This window comes from Nesoenas mayeri (assembly GCF_963082525.1).
Source record: "Nesoenas mayeri genome assembly, chromosome: 11".
NCBI classification, from domain to species: Eukaryota; Metazoa; Chordata; class Aves; order Columbiformes; family Columbidae; genus Nesoenas; species Nesoenas mayeri.
Genome location: NC_137563.1, coordinates 20,535,618 through 20,552,603, shown reverse-complemented (window position 1 = coordinate 20,552,603; position 16,986 = coordinate 20,535,618). Strand labels below are relative to the sequence as shown.

At 56.7% G+C, this 16,986-nt stretch overlaps 2 protein-coding genes and 1 long non-coding RNA gene across 4 annotated transcripts; all 3 read right to left on the bottom strand.

The window, feature by feature from the left end:
• Positions 1-251: 251 nt before the first annotated feature.
• On the bottom strand, positions 252-1,946 carry LOC308044411. The gene is made up of 4 exons (XR_013922614.1): positions 1,548-1,946; positions 1,191-1,441; positions 986-1,027; positions 252-662 (listed from the first exon to the last, which is right to left on the bottom strand). It is a non-coding gene; the product is annotated as an uncharacterized lncRNA (long non-coding RNA).
• A 1,658-nt stretch (positions 1,947-3,604) lies between these two features.
• On the bottom strand, positions 3,605-5,583 carry LOC308044297 (uncharacterized protein). The gene is made up of 6 exons (XM_080350901.1): positions 5,434-5,583; positions 5,148-5,162; positions 4,846-5,032; positions 4,481-4,740; positions 4,273-4,317; positions 3,605-3,852 (listed from the first exon to the last, which is right to left on the bottom strand). The coding sequence occupies exons 1-6, from the start codon at positions 5,482-5,484 to the stop codon at positions 3,844-3,846; spliced, it is 567 nt and encodes a 188-aa protein (XP_080207027.1). The 5' UTR covers positions 5,485-5,583; the 3' UTR covers positions 3,605-3,843.
• A 3,374-nt stretch (positions 5,584-8,957) lies between these two features.
• Positions 8,958-11,315, bottom strand: LOC308044381 (uncharacterized protein). 2 transcript variants are annotated; one of them, XM_080351080.1, is made up of 5 exons: positions 10,862-11,315; positions 10,293-10,491; positions 9,966-10,195; positions 9,761-9,802; positions 8,958-9,112 (listed from the first exon to the last, which is right to left on the bottom strand). In XM_080351080.1, the coding sequence occupies exons 1-5, from the start codon at positions 10,916-10,918 to the stop codon at positions 9,059-9,061; spliced, it is 582 nt and encodes a 193-aa protein (XP_080207206.1). In that variant the 5' UTR covers positions 10,919-11,315; the 3' UTR covers positions 8,958-9,058. The 2 variants fall into 2 exon arrangements, with proteins under 2 accessions (XP_080207206.1, XP_080207205.1); XM_080351079.1 differs by having other exon boundaries at positions 8,973-9,087.
• Positions 11,316-16,986: the final 5,671 nt, after the last annotated feature.

Sequence of the window (16,986 nt, the reverse complement as noted above, 5' to 3'; positions counted from 1 at the left end):
GTGGAATTAATTTCCCCCAGTCGAGCCTGTATTGACCATGATGGCACTTGCTGGGTGATCTCCCTGTCCTGAGTTGGACCCACAAGCCTTTCATTGTCTTTTTCTCCCTCTGTCCATTTGTTGAGGGAGCGTGACAGAGCGGATGCGTGGGGAACCAGTCCCGCAAAAGGCCAACTCACTGCAGCTCTCTTACGATGTATGACAGATACATGAGACATAATATATTGTATATTATTAATTTTATTATAGAGATTACTTTGAAGTTGTTATTACTGTTCTTCACTGGTAATTACTAGTATTGGCCGGTGTTTCACTCATTATATCCTGGGTAGCCAAGACCTCAGAGGCTGGTGGCAGCCGGGCAGCTCTCTCAGCCCGTCAGGCAGGACTGAGGCTGTAGGTAAAATCAGGCTCATTTCAGGTAGCAAAGTTCAAGAAAACATCTGATTAGCACATGCCAATTAATCTCCAGGAAGCAGAAATCAACATCCCCCACCCTCCCAAAGAAAAGCTCCTTCCCTGGGCAAGTTGTTGGGGTGCGCGGGGCGATGCTGGGGCTCCTCTGTGGGTTGGGGGGGACCATACTCCAGGGACACGGGGCTGCCACCCCTCACACCGTGTGGCTGCTCCCCTGCCCCCCGGGCTGTGGGGCTTCAGATGGCCTGGAAAGGGGGGAGGGTACAGTGATCCCCTGCCCTGCCCTTCCCAGCCCCTGTGGATGGGTCCCCTGCCAGCACTGGCAGCTGGAGCCCAGCCCTGCTGGGGACCCCACAGCCCTGCTGGGGACCCAAAAATGCTGCTGGGGACCCCCCAGCCCTCCTAGGGTCTCCAAAATCCTGTGAGGGACCCCACAGCCTTACTGAGGACTCCCAAATACTCTGAGGAAACCTGTAGCCCTCCTGGAGAAACAAAAGCCATCCCTTGGACCGCACACTCCTCCATGGGACCCCAAACCCTGCCTCAGGGTTGCCATGAGGATACTCACAGTGCCACTGCAGCAGCTGCAACATCAACCTTGGATTTGCACCTGCAAGAGAAAGCTGTCCATGTGCAGGGGGCTCCGCTGTCCCCACCGCTGTCCCCACCGCCCATGGGCACCCCAGGGGGAATCAGGTCAGGATGCAAACGCAGGGCTGGGGGTGGGTGCAGGAGTCGTCCCACCGCGGCCGTGACACCAGCTCCGTGCTCACCAGTTCTGAGGAGAACTCCTCCAGGCCCAGGAGGGAGAGGGCGAAGTGGATGCAGTTGTTTGTGTAGGCGTTATAGTTGGCTTCACTTCTCATTGCACTTCTGACTCTACTACGGAAATCATTGAGATTAACCCCACCTTTCTTCCGGTAAATCCGGCATTGCCCCCTTTCTTTTATCAGGGCTTGGTAGCCTGACTTGATGATCAGACCGGGAATCATCTGACTGCTGCTGGGACCACCAGTGCCCATGCCTAGAAAAGCAAGAGCTGCCCATCACCCTGGCCCAGCCACCACAAACACTGGCCACACTTTGGCCACCACCAGAACCCCAAAGGAGCCAGGGGGTCTGGCACTTACCCACAAAGTGTATGACCTCTTCATCCCCACAGTAGACAGCTGTATGTTTGAAGAGGGCCCTGCTGACAATGTCATTGCTTCTGTCCAAGGGGAAGAGCAAGATGTCCCCAGGCTGCAGCTCACTCTCTGACACCTCCTCAAAGATGTCCCCATGCCCAGGGATGCTCTTGAACAGCAGAAATCTGGTTGACTACAAACCACACCAGGGAGAGAAGGTCAAGCGGCAGCAGAACCAGCTCTGTGACCCCAACAGCTCCCAGACCCCCAAAATGATGGTGCAGGTCTCTTCAAGCTCCTACTTACAGTATTGCGCGACACCTGCAAGGAGAGAGGAACAGAAAAGGGGTGTCAGCGCCGTGCTCGTGCCGTCCTGCCCGTGCGCCAGGGCAGGGTCCCAGCTGCCATCACACCCTGCCCGGGATGGATCCTGCCAGGCACAAGGGCCAGGGCAAGAGTCACCCGTCCTTCCCAACGGCTCCGAGCTGGAGCCGTCCCGGGACAAGCCCTGTGCATCTTCCCCTCCCTGTCCTGCTCTGACCACCGTCCAGGCAGATGTGTGCAATGGGGTGCAGAGATGGGAGCGTACTTACCAGGCTGGCACCAAGACCTGCAATTCCTGCAGCACCTACAATGCTGCCAACAATGGTAGCAGCGAGTCTTAGCATAGTTTTCTTTGAGACAGAGCTGGTGACAGAGCCGGGCTGCTCACTCCGCCAAGGGCTGAGGGAAATGCAGGGGATGGGTGGATCAGCAGGTGCTGGAATCAAACCTGACCTCACATTCTTCCTGATACACAAGAGGTGGAGAAAGGCTGAAAGCCAAACCCCAAAGAGAACAAAGTGCAGAAAAGCCCCAGACGGTTTTTCCACTTCTCAAAGGTGCAATTAATTTGCTCATTGCACTGGAAATGTTAAGTTTGGGAAAGGAAGCAGGTGGAGGGGAGACCCTGGAAAGGCTGTGGAGTGCGAGGAGCTGCAGGACATGTGCAAAAGTGCGTGTCCTGCAAGAGGCCCCGGGGAGCGAAGAGCAGCTGCTGCTGCGGGGGGGCAGGAGGGGGTGGCTGCACCAGGGCTGGGACGTCGCTCAGCGGCGGCTGCGGGGAAAGGAGCTGCTGGGAACCCGAAAGTGAAAGTGAAAGCAACAAAAGTTCCACAGGGTTGGCACAGCCTCCCCATGCAAACCATCCATTGCCACGCAAGAACAATGCCAACACTGCCGGCACAACTCCAGTCCCACATGTCCCTCAGGCCCCTTTTTGCCTCCATCACTGCATCGCTTCGGACACCTGGGACAGCAGGTGGGCAGTGGTGACCCTGAGCAGGGTGTCGGAGTCCACTGGGGTGCTGGCTCACACTGGGGTGGTTGTGTGCACCATGACACTGGAGAACTGGCCCAGCAGGACAAGGGCCAACTCGAGGCAGTTCCAGGTGACGGTGTCGATCTCCAGCACCTGGTCCATGGCCACCCGGACCCACCGCTGCAGGGCAGCTGCGTCCAGACCCCTCTAACTTCACAGCACTTGGTCCAGGCCCTGCATCCCCAGGAGGTGATGTCCCCGAGCTGCAGGTGGGGCAGAGGTGATGCGGTACAGCCAGTCACATTAGCCTGCTCTGCTTTGAATGGCAATAAATGGAATTAATTTCCCCGAGTTGAGCCTGTTCTGCCCATGATGATACATGCTGGGTGATCTCCCTGTGCCGAGTTGGACCCATGTGTCTTTTCTTGTATTTTCCTCTCTCTTTCCACTTGTGGGGGGAGGGTGACAGAGCAGCTGTGTGGGGTCCCAGCAGCCAGACAAGAACAAGCCACCGTAACTGTATTATGATGTCTGATGTATGACATAGATGTGATATATTATATATTGTAAATTATGTATTTTATTATAGAAATTACTATTGAAGTTGTTATTACTGTTCTTCACTGGTAATTACTGATATTGGCCACTGTTTCAGTCATTATTATCCTGGGCAGCTAAGAAGCCCCAGAGGCTGGTGGCAGCCGGGCAGCTCTCCCAGCCCATCAGGCAGGACTGAGGCAGGAATGCAAAATCAGGCACATTTCAGGTAGCAAAATTTAATAAAACATCTGATTAGTGCATGGCAATTAAGCTCCAGGAAGCAGAAAGCAACATCCCCCACCCTCCCAAAGCAAAGCTCCTTCCCTGGGTGAGGTGTTGGGGTGCACGGGGCGATGCTGGGGCTCCTCTGTGAGTCTGGGGGATCGTCCTTGGGGTACATGGGGCTGCCACCCCTCCCGCCGTGTGGCTGCTCCTCTGCCCCGCCAGGCTGGGGGGGCTTCAGATGGCCTGAAAAGGGGGGACGGTCCCCTGAGTCCCTGCCCTGCCCTTCCCAGCCCGTGCAACTGGAGCCCAGCCCTGCTGGGGACCCCACAGCCCTGCTAGGGACCCCAAAACCCTCTGAGGGATCCCACAGCCCTGCTGGGGACCCCAAAACACTCTGAGAAACTCACACCCCTGCTGAGGATCCCAAAGCCCTCCTGTAGCCCTTAGCCATTTTAAAGACCCCAGCCCTCCCATACCACAGAGCCTTCGGAGGGGCCCCAGCCCTCCTGAGGACACTGGCCTCTCAGGACCCCAAGGTCATTTCAGGGGATACCATGCCTCTTTGGGGACAGCAATCCTCCTCGAGACTCAGCCCTCCGAGGGACCCCAGAGCCATCCCAGGTACCCCAACCCCTCCCAGGGAGTTTTCATGAGGATACTCACAGCCCCACGACTACGGCTGCTGTCACCTTCATCTTGGATTTGCACCTGCAAGAGAAAGCTGTCCATGTGCAGGGGGCTCCGCTGTCCCCACCGCTGTCCCCACCGCCCATGGGCACCCCAGGGGGAATCAGGTCAGGATGCAAATGCAGGGCTGGGGGTGGGTGCAGGAGCCGTCCCACCGCGGCCGTGACACCAGCTCCGTGCTCACCAGTTTGCTGTACAGCTCCTCCAGGCCCAGGAGGGAGAGGGCGAAGTGGATGCAGTTGCTTTTGAAAGCATCATACTCGGCTTCGCTGTTCATCGCCTTCCTGACTTTCCTCTGGAAGTCACTGGTCTCGCCGCCGCCTTTCTTCCGGTAAATCCGGCATTGCCCCAACTGCCTTTTTACGGTCTCAAAGCCTTCTTTGCTGATCAGACCAGGAGTCCTCTGACCGCTGACCATATCACTGATGCTCCCAATGCATGTGCCTGGAAAAGCAAGAGCTGCCCATCACCCTGGCCCGGCCACCGCAGCCAGTGGCCACATTTTGGCCATCACCAGAACTCGAAAGGGACCAGGGCGTCAGGCATTACCTAGGAACTGTATGATCTCTCTGTTCCCGCAGTAGACGGCTGCATGTTTGAAGGTGTTGGTGAGATATCCAGAGCTGCTGTCCCAGGGGAAGAGCAAGAGATCCCTAGGCTGCAAGTCTCTCTCCAACACCTCCTCGAATATGTCCCCATGCCCAAGGACTGTCTTGAACAGCAGAAACTTGAGCGTCTGCCAACCACACGAGAGAGGGAAGGTGAAGAGGCAGCAGAACCAGCCCCATTGCCCCAAAATGCTCCCCAGATGCCCACACTGCTGGCAAATGTCTCTCCAAGCTCCTACTTACAGCGCTGCTAGACACCTGCAAGGAGAGAGGAACAGAAAAGGGGTGTCAGCGCCGTGCTCGTGCCGTCCTGCCCGTGCGCCAGGGCAGGGTCCCAGCTGCCATCACACCCTGCCCGGGATGGATCCTGCCAGGCACAAGGGCCAGGGAAGAGTCACCCGTCCTTCCCAATGGCTCCGAGCTGGAGCCGTCCCGGGACAAGCCCTGTGCATCTTCCCCGCCCTGTCCTGCTCTGATCACGGTCCAGGCAGATGTGTGCAATGGGGTGCAGAGATGGGAGCGCACTTACCTCAGCAATGCTGGAAGAGGTGGCAAGACTCATAACACTGCCTTTTAACATTATTTTCTCTTTGGGACGGTTCTGGTGACAGAGCCGGGCTGCTCGCTCCTCCAAGGGCTGAGGGAAATGCAGGGGATGGGTGGATCAGCAGGCGCTCTTGACAAACCAGACCTCACATCCTTCCTGATACACAGGAGGTGGAGAAAGGCTGAAAGCCAAACACCAAACAGAAATAAGTCCAGATAAGTCCTGGGTGGGGTTTTCCACTTGTTGCAATTAATTTGTTCATTGCACTGGAAATGTTGAGGTGGGAATGGAGGGTGGTGGACAGGAGACCCTGGAAAGGCTGTGGAGTGCGAGGAGCTGCAGGACATGTGCAAAAGTGCGCGTCCTGCAAGAGGCCCCGGGGAGCGAAGAGCAGCTGCTGCTGCGGGGGGGCAGGAGGGGGTGGCTGCACCAGGGCTGGGACGTCGCTCAGCGGCGGCTGCGGGGAAAGGAGCTGCTGGGAAACAGAGGTGAAAGTGAAAATAGCACAAATGCCACAGGGTTGGCACGTGTCCTGGGAAGGGCATCGGAATGGTGCTGCAACCAAACCAAACTCCATCCTCAGGCTCAGGTTTCAGCCGCCGGTGCCAGAAGGAGATTCGGGGCCACAGCCCTGCCACCGTCTGTAGGGCCACCCCAAGGAGCCCTCTGGGATCTTCTGGTGATGGTGGCCCTGTCCGAGCATTGTCCCATGGGTGACACAACAGCAACATTGGGTGGACATGGCTTTGCAGGTCCTGTCTCTTTGGTGGGGATGGATGTCCCTTAGAAGGGACGTCAGTGGTGGCATTTTCCCGTCTCAGAAAGGAGAGCAGGGAAGGGCTCTGTGTCTTGTCCCCAGACACAGGACATCCTTGTGGCATTGCAGCCATCTCTGCAGGGCTAACATCCTCATGGGAATGTCAGTGTCCCCACTGACCAAGCATCCTCAAAAGGACACAGTCATCTCCAGAAATGGCATCTTCAGGAGTATACCACCAAGCAGCATCCTCACAGAGATGCCATCATCCCCGTGGTCAGCCTGGGCTTTCCCTGCGCAGCTGGTGGCAAGCAGCATGGTCATGGCATTCAAGGAGGTCTGCCCCGAGCACATCGACGTCATCCTCAAGAACTACCACAAGCTCTGCAACTTGCTCATCGACCTGGAGAAGTGGGGGCAGGTGCTCATCATCAACATGCTGACCCGCTACGCGCGCACGCAGTTCCTCAACCCCAACCAGAACGTGGGTGCAGGAGCCTTGGGGTGATCCGGGATCCTTTGGGTGCCCTGGGAGATCCTGTACCCAGTGGGTGACACTCGAGTGTCCCCTGGCAGGTGGTGATGGCCGTGGCACAGCTCTACTCCCACCTGTCACCCCAGACAGAGGTTGTGTCATCACTGAGGTACTAGTGCAGCTCCTGCAGCATCTCAGGTCCATGTCACTCAGCCAGTGATGGTACCCAGCCCCACTGCCATGGTTGGTGGGACTCATGGGGAGCCATTAGGCACTGCGATTAACCTTGAAGAAGCCCACCCAACAGGCTCATGGAGACAGCACCAGGTAGGACCTGTCACCTCATGGACAGCAGCTCACGCTGGAGCAGCCTGTGAAGAACTGCAGCCCCTGGGAAGGACGCATGTGGCAGAAGTTTGTCCTTTGTTCTCATTGTCCTTCTCTTATTTGAATGGCAATAAGTGGAATTAATTTCCCCCAGTCGAGCCTGTTTTGACCATGATGGCACTTGCTGGGTGATCTCCCTGTCCTGAGTTGGACCCACAAGCCTTTCATTGTATTTTTCTCCCTCTGTCCCTTTGTTGAGGGAGCGTGACAGAGCGGATGCGTGGAGAACCAGTCCCGCAAAAGGCCAACTCACTGCAACTCTCTTATGATGTATGACAGATACATGAGACATAATATATTGTATATTATTAATTTTATTATAGAGATTACTTTGAAGTTGTTATTACTGTTCTTCACTGGTAATTACTAGTATTGGCCGGTGTTTTACTCATTATATCCTGGGCAGCCAAGATCTCAGAGGCTGGTGGCAGCCGGGCAGCTCTCTCAGCCCGTCAGGCAGGACTGAGGCTGTAGGTAAAACCAGGCTCATTTCAGGTGGCAATGATCAATAAAGCATCTGATGAGTGCATGGCAATTAAGCTTCAGGAAGCAGAAAGCAACGTCCCCCACCCTCCCAAAGAAAAGCTCCTTCCCTGGGTGAGTTGTTGGGGTGCACAGGGCGATGCTGGGGCTCCTCTGTGGGTTGGGGGGAACCGTCCTCCAGGGACATGGGACTGCCACCCCTCATGCCGTGTGGGTGCTCCCCTGGCCCGCCAGGTTGGGGGGATTCAGTGGCCACTCCAGATTGCTACACAATCTCCCAGCTTAACATTTCCAATGGAATAACAGATTAATAGCAACTTCAAGAAGCAATAACACCCGCACAGGGCTTTTCTGCGCTTTGTTCGGTCTGTGGTTTGGCTTTCCGGCTTTCTCCGCCTGTTGTGTATCTGGAAGGATGTGAGGTCAGGTTTCACCCCAGTGCCTGCTGAACCACCCATCCTCTGCATCCTGACCTGATTCCCCTGGGGCTGCCCCATGGGCAGTGGGGACAGTGGTGGGGACTGCAGAGCTCCCCTCCTCAGGGAGCCTGCGTAGTCGTGAAATGATTCTGTAACCAATACGTTACCTAACCAATATACCAATGTCTAACCAATATACAAATGTCCAACCACTCAAATGTTCAGGACTGTCCTGAAGGTGTGAATGTAGTGATAAGAATTTGTTTATGACAACCATCAGTTTTTGTTCTGCCCTGCTGGCGGTATTCCAGCATCTAGCCTTGCAAATCTCTGTAATAAACAGCATTTCCCTGTGTGTAATCAGCTCACTGCACACCGGGAAGGGACCCGCGTTTTTGGATAACACGGGGCTGGGTCTTGGCCACCCCACTGGGGACCACCTCGAAGTGCTGGCTCAGCAGCCACTCTCAGAAGATGAACGTTGTGACACTGGGGGACATGGACACCTCCCGGGAACCCTTGTGCTCACCAGATCATAGAATGATAGAATGTCCAGAGTTGGAAGGACCCTCAAGGATCACAGAGTCCAACTCCTGTCCCTGCACAGGACACCCCACAGGTCACCCCGTGTGTCTGAGGTTCACACCATATGTCCCCCAACCTGCTGCAATTATATTTTCGTGTCTCATATCTGGTTATGTATTGTATATTTTTTATTGTATTATAGGTATGATTATTGTTGTTGTTATTGTTCTTCACTGGTAATTACTAGTATTGGCCGGTGTGTCAGTTATTATTAACCTGGGCAGCTAAGAAGCCCCAGAGGCTGGTGGCAGCCGGGCAGCTCTCTCAGCCCATCAGGCAGGACTGAGGCTGTAGGTAAAATCAGGCTCATTTCAGGTAGCAAAGTTCAAGAAAACATCTGATTAGTGCATGGCAATTAAGCTCCAGGAAGCAGAAAGCAACGTCCACATCCCCCCAAAGAAAAGCTCCTTCCCTGGGAAGTTGTTGGGGTGCACGGGGCGATGCTGGGGCTCCTCTGTGGGTCGGGGGGATCATCCTCGGGGGACACGGGGCTGCCACCCCTCACACCGTGTGGCTGCTCCTCTGCTCCTCTGGAGGGGGTGGGCTACAAACGTCCTGGAAAGGTGGGACTGTCCCCTGAGCCCCTGCCCTTCCCAGCCCGTGCAGATGGGTCCCCTGGAAGCGCTGGTGGCTGGAGCCCAGCCCTGCTGGGGACCCCACAGCCCTGCTGGGACCACCAAAACCCTCTGAGGGACCCCACAGACATGCTGGGAAGCCCACATCCCTCCCAAAGGCCCCAGCCCATTTTTGGGACCCCAGCCCTCCCAGTGACCCCCCCAGCCCTCCTGGGGTGCCCAGCCTCCTGGGAACCCCATCCCATCTGGGCACCTCTCACTCCCGGGGACCCACAGCCCTCCTTGGAATCCTGGTCTTGCCTGGGTCTCAGACCTCCCTGGGGCACTAACAGCCCTCCAGGAGACCCCAGTTGTGTGCGGGCACCCCAGCCCTCCTGGGGACCCCAAAACCTCCTTGGAGATCCTGAATCCCTCCCCACAGGCCCCAGCTCGCCTGGAGATTCCTGTGTGCTCTGGGGACCACAAAGCCCTTCTGGGGACCCCAAAGCCCTCCTGGGGATCCTGATGCTCATTCCTCTTTGGGACCCTGGTGACTTGGGCCCCATGAGGAAGCCAAATCCCTCCTGGATACCCCAAAGCTCTACCAGCCCACAGCCTTTCCTCGGAGAACTGACGTGGGGATACTCACCGCCCCAGTGGAGCAGCTGTCACCTTCATCTTGGATTTGCACCTGCAAGAGAAAGCTGTCCATGTGCAGGGGGCTCCGCTGTCCCCACCGCTGTCCCCACCGCCCATGGGCACCCCAGGGGGAATCAGGTCAGGATGCAAACGCAGGGCTGGAGGTGGGTGCAGGAGCCGTCCCACCGCGGCCGTGACACCAGCTCCGTGCTCACCAGTTGTGAGGAGAACTCCTCCAGGCCCAGGAGGGAGAGGGCGAAGTGGATGCAGTTGTTTGTGCGGAGAGAATACTCAGCTTCGCTGTCCATCGCTATCCTGACTTTACTCCGCAAGTCATTGAGATCCACCCCACCTTTTTTCCGGTAAATGTGGCATTCCCCCCTCTCCTTTTTCAGGGCCTCAAAGCCTTGTTTGCTGATCAGACCACTGTGTCCCCTGCCTGTGCCTGGAAAAGCAAGAGCCGCGTATCACCCTCACCCGGCCACCGCAGCCACGTTGGCCAACACCACGGGCCGAAAGGGAGCAGGGGCTCGGGCGCTTACTCTGGAAGTGAATGACCTCTCCATCCCCGCAGTAGACGGCTGCATGTTTGAAGAGGGCCCTGCTGATGAAGTTAGCATTGCTCTCAGGGAAGAGCAAGATGTCCCCAGGCTGCAGCTCACTCTCTGACACCTCCTCAAAGATGTCCTCGTGCCCAGGGAGGCTCTTTGACCACAGAAACTTGATGGACGTATACTCCCTCTGCCAACAGCACCAGGGAGGGGAGGTGAGGAGGCGGCAGAACAAGCCCCATCACACCCCAGCAGCCTCACACCCCCACTCTGCCAGCAGAGGTTGGGCCAAGCTCTGAGAGGAACAGAAAAGGGGTGTCAGCGCCGTGCTCGTGCCGTCCTGCCCGTGCGCCAGGGCAGGGTCCCAGCTGCCATCACACCCTGCCCGGGATGGATCCTGCCAGGCACAAGGGCCAGGGCAAGAGTCACCCGTCCTTCCCAACGGCTCCGAGCTGGAGCCGTCCCGGGACAAGCCCTGTGCATCTTCCCCTCCCTGTCCTGCTCCGACCACCGTCCAGGCAGCTGCGTGCAATGGGTGGGGGAGCCGGGAGCGCGCTTACCGCGATACTTTCTGGAACTCTGGAACCAGCAAACGTGCGAGTGAAAAACTTCATCATTGTTTTCTCTGGGACGGTGCTGGTGACAGAGCCGGGCTGCTCGCTCCTCCAAGGGCTCAGGGAAATGCAGGGGATGGGTGGATCAGCAGCAGGGACGAAACCTGACCTCACATCTTTCCTGATACACAGGAGGCGGAGAAAGGCTGAAATCCAAACACCAAACAGAAATAGGTCCAGCTAAGTTCTACATGGGCTTTTCCACTTGTTAAAGTTGCAATTAATTTGCTAATTCCACTGGAAATGTTAAGTTTGGGAACAGAGGGAGGGAGGTGGGTCGGGAGACCCTGGAAAGACTGTGGAGTGCGAGGAGCTGCAGGACATGTGCAAAAGTGCGTGTCCTGCAAGAGGCCCCGGGGAGCGAAGAGCAGCTGCTGCTGCGGGGGGGCAGGAGGGGGTGGCTGCACCAGGGCTGGGACGTCGCTCAGCGGCGGCTGCGGGGAAAGGAGCTGCTGGGAACCCGAAAGTGAAAACAACAAAAGTTCCACAGGGTTGGCACAGCCTCCCCATGCAAACCATCCATTGCCACGCAAGAGCGATGCCAGAGGCGCCATCATGACACCAATCCTCAGGTTAAGGATCTTCCATCCTCGTGTGTCCCGCACCCACATTGTCACCTTTGCAGCACCTTGGTCGGATCCAATATCTACAGGAGGTGGCTCTTATGCTTGGCCACCATCCCCGATGGGACGTCCCCGAGCTGCCTGTGGGGCAGAGAGAACACTGTGTCCCTTGCACAGGGACGTCCTCATGCTGTGACCACCTGGTGGGGCTCACCTTCCAGGTGGATGATCTCCCTGTCACCACATGGGGACCCATCAGTGTCTCACGGCCACTGGCTCATCCCCCGTTCCTGGTGGCCTGTGCACAGCTTGGGTCTCCATGGAGGGGGAAACCCTTGGAGACCTCCAGGTGCTGAGCACCAAGCCCCCCCCTTATGCACCGAGTCCATGCAGCCCCCAAAGACGCCCGTCCTCCTGACCCCCAGATTCAGAACCGGGCCGGTCTCAGCCGCGGAGTCCATGGGTGACTGATGGACTGACGGTTGTTGTTATTCTGTTAGTATTCTGACATGGGGTCTGTGAGAAACTGTGAGAGTCAACAGTGTGGGAACAAGAGTTGGTGGAAAAATGCAACAGGCAAAGACCGTATACTCATTGATACATGAAGGACAGAAGGACTGATACAAGATTGATACATCAAGGACAGAGAGATTGATACAAAATTGATACATCAAGGACAGCGGGGTAACTTGTGATAGACCAAAAAATGCTTTTATGGCAGCAACTTTGGTGGGAAAACAAAATGTATCATTTATGCCTAACCTAGCAAAGCAGCAATGCTTGAGCAAGCATCCAAGCAAGTATAAGTACAAGCCTCCATTTGTAATAAATGTCTGTGTATGCACTGAAAAAAAAGAGATTCTGTGCCTCATTCGCTGAAGTTATACCTGTTCTTCACCAGTAATACTGATATTGGCCAGTGTTTCACTCAGTATTAACCTGGGCAGCTAAGAAGCCCCAGAGGCTGGTGGCGGCCGGGCAGCTCTCTCAGCCCATCAGGCAGGACTGAGGCTGTAGGTAAAATCAGGCTCATTTCAGGTAGCAAAATTTAATAAAACATCTGATTAGCTCATGGCAATTAAGCTCCAGGAAGCAGAAAGCAACGTTCCCATCCCCCCCCCCAAAGAAAAGCTCCTTCCCTGAGGCTTCTCAGTGGGTCAGCGGGATCGTCCTCGGGGGACACGGGGCTGCCACCCCTCACGCCGTGTGGCTGCTCCCCTGCCCCGCCGGGCTGGAGGGGCTTGAGGTGGCCTGGAAAGGAGGGACGGTCCCCTGAGCCCCTGCCCTGCCCTTCTCAGCCCGTGCAGATGGGTCCCCTGGCAGTGCTGGCAGTTGGAGCCCAGCCCTGCTGGGGACCCCAAAACCCTCCTGTGGACCCCAGAGCACTGCTGGAGGCCCCGAAACACTCTGAGGGACCCCACAGCACTGCCCGGGAGCCTGCATCTCTCTGAGGGACCCCAAAGCCCTCCGAGGAGCCCAAGATCATCCCAGGGGAACCCCTCAATCTTTAGAGGCCCCAATACCCCTTGAGGCTTAACCCTCCTAGGGATTCCACATTCCGCCCAGGGACCCCAACCCCTGCCAGGGGGGTTTACATGGGGATACTCACAGTCTCACTGCAGCTGCTGTCACCTTCATCTTGGATTTGCACCTGCAAGAGAAAGCTGTCCATGTGCAGGGGGCTCCGCTGTCCCCACCGCTGTCCCCACCGCCCATGGGCACCCCAGGGGGAATCAGGTCAGGATGCAAACGCAGGGCTGGGGGTGGGTGCAGGAGCCGTCCCACCGCGGCCGTGACACCAGCTCCGTGCTCACTAGTTGTGAGGAGAACTCCTCCAGGCCCAGGAGGGAGAGGGCGAAGTGGATGCAGTTGTTTGTGTAAGGGTCATATATTGCTTCACTGTTCATCGCTTTCTTGACTCTGTTATAGAATTCCTCGAGAACAACCCCATCTTTTTTCCGGTAAACCCTGAATTTCCCCCTCTCCTTTTGCATTTTCACTGAGCCTTCTTTGCTGGTCACACCAGGGCTTGTCTTAAAATCTGTGCCTGGAAAATAAGAACGCCCATCACTCTGGTCCGGTCACCTCAGCGGCTGGCCACACTTTGGCCACCGTTACAACCGGATCAGAAGCAGGGGGTCGGATGCTCACCCTGGAAGTGTATGAGCTCTCCATCGCCACAATAGACGGCTGCATGTCTGAAGAGGGCCTGTGCGATGACACTATTTCTTCTGTCCAAGGGGAATAGCAAGATGTCCCCAGGCTGCAAATTGGCCCCGAAAACCTCCTCAAAGATGTCCTCGTGACCAGGGGTGCTCTTGGTGAACAGAAACTTGAGCGACACTAATTCCCTCTGCCAACCACACCAGGGAGGGAAGGTAAGAAGGTAGCAAAACCAACCCCATCACGCCATAACACGCCCCAGACGCCCACTCTGCAAGCGGAGGTCTCTCCAAGCTCTGAGAGGAACAGAAAAGGGGTGCCAGTGCCGTGCTCGTGCCGTCCTGCCCGTGCGCCAGGGCAGGGTCCCAGCTGCCATCACACCCTGCCCGGGATGGATCCTGCCAGGCACAAGGGCCAGGGCAAGAGTCACCCGTCCTTCCCAACGGCTCCGAGCTGGAGCTGTCCCGGGACAAGCCCTGTGCATCTTCCCCTCCCTGTCCTGCTCTGACCACCGTCCAGGCAGATGTGTGAAATGGGGTGTGGAGATGGGAGCATACTTACCTCACCAAGGCTGGCAGAGCTGGCAAGACTCATAACACTGCCTTTTAACATTGTTTTCTTTGAGACAGAGCCGGTGTTGCGCGACAACTGCAAGGAGAGAGGAACAGAAAAGGGGTGTCAGCGCCGTGCTCGTGCCGTCCTGCCCGTGCGCCAGGGCAGGGTCCCAGCTGCCATCACACCCTGCCCGGGATGGATCCTGCCAGGCACAAGGGCCAGGGCAAGAGTCACCCGTCCTTCCCAACGGCCTCGAGCTGGAGCCGTCCCGGGACAAGCCCTGTGCATCTTCCCCTCCCTGTCCTGCTCTGACCACCGTCCAGGCAGACGTGTGCAATGGGGTGCGGAGATGGGAGCGTGCTTACCAGGCTGACACCTGCAACAGTTGCAGTGCTTGCAGCACCCACAATGCTGCCAGCAATGGCAGCAGCGACTGGGTCCATTGTTTTCTCTGGGACGGTGCTGGTGACAGAGCCGGGCTGCTCGCTCCTCCAAGGGCTCAGGGAAATGCAGGGGATGGGTGGTTCAGCAGCAGGGACGAAACCTGACCTCACATCCTTCCTGATACAGAAGAGGTGGAGAAAGGCTGAAAGCCAAACCCCAAATAGAACAAAGTGCAGAGAAGCTCCGTACCGCTTTTCTACTTCTTAAAGCTGCAATTAATTTGCTAATTCCACTGGAAATGTTAACTTTGGGAACAGAGGGAGGGAGGTGGGTCAGGAGACCCTGGAAAGGCTGTGGAGTGCGAGGAGCTGCAGGACATGTGCAAAAGTGCGTGTCCTGCCAGAGGCCCCGGGGAGCGAAGAGCAGCTGCTGCTGCGGGGGGGCAGGAGGGGGTGGCTGCACCAGGGCTGGGACGTCGCTCAGCGGCGGCTGCGGGGAAAGGAGCTGCTGGGAAACAGAGGTGAAAGTGAAAACAGCACAAATGCCACAGGGTTGGCACGTACCTGGGAAGGGCATCGGAATGGGGCTGCAACCCCACCCAAACTCCATCCTCAGGCTCAGGTTTCAGCCGAGGGTGCTGGGAGGAGGATCAGGGCCACAGCCCTGCCACCGTCTGCAGGGCCACTCCAAGGAGCCATCTGGGACCTTCTGGCAACGGTGGCTCTGGCCGAGCATTGTCCCATGGGTGACACAACAGCAACATTGGGTGGACGTGGGTTTGCAGGTCCTGTCTCTTTGGTGGGGATGGATGTCCCTTAGAAAGGATGTCAGTGGTGGCATTTTCCCATCTCAGAAAGGAGAGCAGGGAAGGGCTCTGTGTCTCGTCCCCAGACACAGGATATTGTTGTGGCATTGCAGCCATCCCCGCAGCACTGATGTCCTCATGGGGATGCCAATGTCCCCATTGACCCAGCATCCCCACAGTTACACAGCCGTCCCCAGAACCGGCATGTTCAGGAGGATACCACCATTCCCACCAAGCTGGCATCCTCACAGACATGTCACCATTCCCACCAGTCACCAAAAGTTCTGTGCTGTATGAAATGTTTTGTACTGTATTATTTATTTGTTAGTATGTGATTTGTACTGTATTATTTAGTATATGGTAGAGATACTTACTGTTGCTGTTATTACTGTTTTCACCTGTAATACTGATATTGACCACTGTTTCAGTCATTGTTATCCTGGGCAGCTAAGAAGTCCCAGAGGGTGGTGGCAGCCGGGCAGCTCTCTCAGCCCATCAGGCAGGACTGATGCAGGAAGGCAAATATCAGGCACATTTCAGGTATCAGTATTTAATAAAACATCTGATTAGTGCATGGAAATTACCCTCCAGGAAGCAGAAAGCAACATCCCCCACCCTCTCAAACAACAGCTCCTTCCCTGGGTGAGGCATTTGGGTGCGCGGGGGGATGCTGAGGCTCCTCTGTGGGTCGGGGGAATCATCCTGCTGGGGACATGGGGCTGCCACCCCTCACGCCGTGTGGCTGCTCCCCTGCCCTGCCAGGCTGGGGGTCTTCAGATGGCCTGGAAAGGGGGGACAGTCCCCTGAGCCCCTGCCCTGCCCTTCCCAGCCGGTGTGGATGGGTCCCCTGTCAGCGCTGGCAGCTGGAGCCCAGCCCTGCTGGGGACCCCAAAACCCCCTGAGTGACACCACAGCTCAGCTGGGGAGCCTCTAGCCCTTCCAGGACTACAGAGGCATCCAAGGGAATCCCATACCTCATTGGAGACCCAGTTCTCCTTGTGACTCAGCCCTTCCTTCAACCCCACATTCGTCACAGGCACCCCAGACTCTGCTCAGTAGAGTTGAAATGGGGACACTCACAGCCCCACCGCTGAGGCTGAGGATGGGCTTGGTTTGTGTTGCAGCCACCATTCCAGTGCCCATACCAGAGAATGAGGTTGTGCCAACCCTGTGGCGCTTGTTGCTGGTGACACTGTACAGTTCCTAGCAGCTCCTTTCCCCGCAGCCGCCGCTGAGCGACGTCCCAGCCCTGGTGCAGCTGCCCCCTCCTGCCCCCCCGCAGCAGCAGCTGCTCTTCGCTCCCCGAGGCCTCTTGCAGGACACGCACTTTTGCACATGTCCTGCAGCTCCTCGCACTCCACAGCCTTTCCAGGGTCTCCTGACTCACCTCCCTCCCTCTGTTCCCAAACTTAACATTTCCAGTGGAATTAGCAAATTAACTGCAGCTTTAACAAGTGGAAAAGCCCACGTAGGACTTAGCTGTACCTATTTCTGTTTGGTGTTTGGCTTTCAGCCTTTCTCTGCCTCTTGTGTGCCAGGAAAGATATGAGGTCAGGTTTCATCCCGGCACCTGCTGAACTGCCCATCCCCTGCATTTCCCT

What these genes read in the sequence shown, in the direction of transcription:
- LOC308044381 (XM_080351079.1), bottom strand. Translation starts at nt 10,918, where the DNA reads ATGATGAAGTTTTTCACTCGCACGTTTGCTGGTTCCAGAGTTCCAGAA. An exon ending in AGAGGTCATTCACTTCCAGA is followed by an intron (nt 10,196 to 10,292) that starts GTAAGCGCCCGA and finishes TTGCTTTTCCAG; the next exon opens with GCACAGGCAGGGGACACAGT. An exon ending in AGGAGTTCTCCTCACAACTG is followed by an intron (nt 9,803 to 9,965) that starts GTGAGCACGGAG and finishes TTTCTCTTGCAG; the next exon opens with GTGCAAATCCAAGATGAAGG.
- LOC308044297 (XM_080350901.1), bottom strand. Translation starts at nt 5,484, where the DNA reads ATGTTAAAAGGCAGTGTTATGAGTCTTGCCACCTCTTCCAGCATTGCT. An exon ending in AGAGATCATACAGTTCCTAG is followed by an intron (nt 4,741 to 4,845) that starts GTAATGCCTGAC and finishes TTGCTTTTCCAG; the next exon opens with GCACATGCATTGGGAGCATC. An exon ending in AGGAGCTGTACAGCAAACTG is followed by an intron (nt 4,318 to 4,480) that starts GTGAGCACGGAG and finishes TTTCTCTTGCAG; the next exon opens with GTGCAAATCCAAGATGAAGG.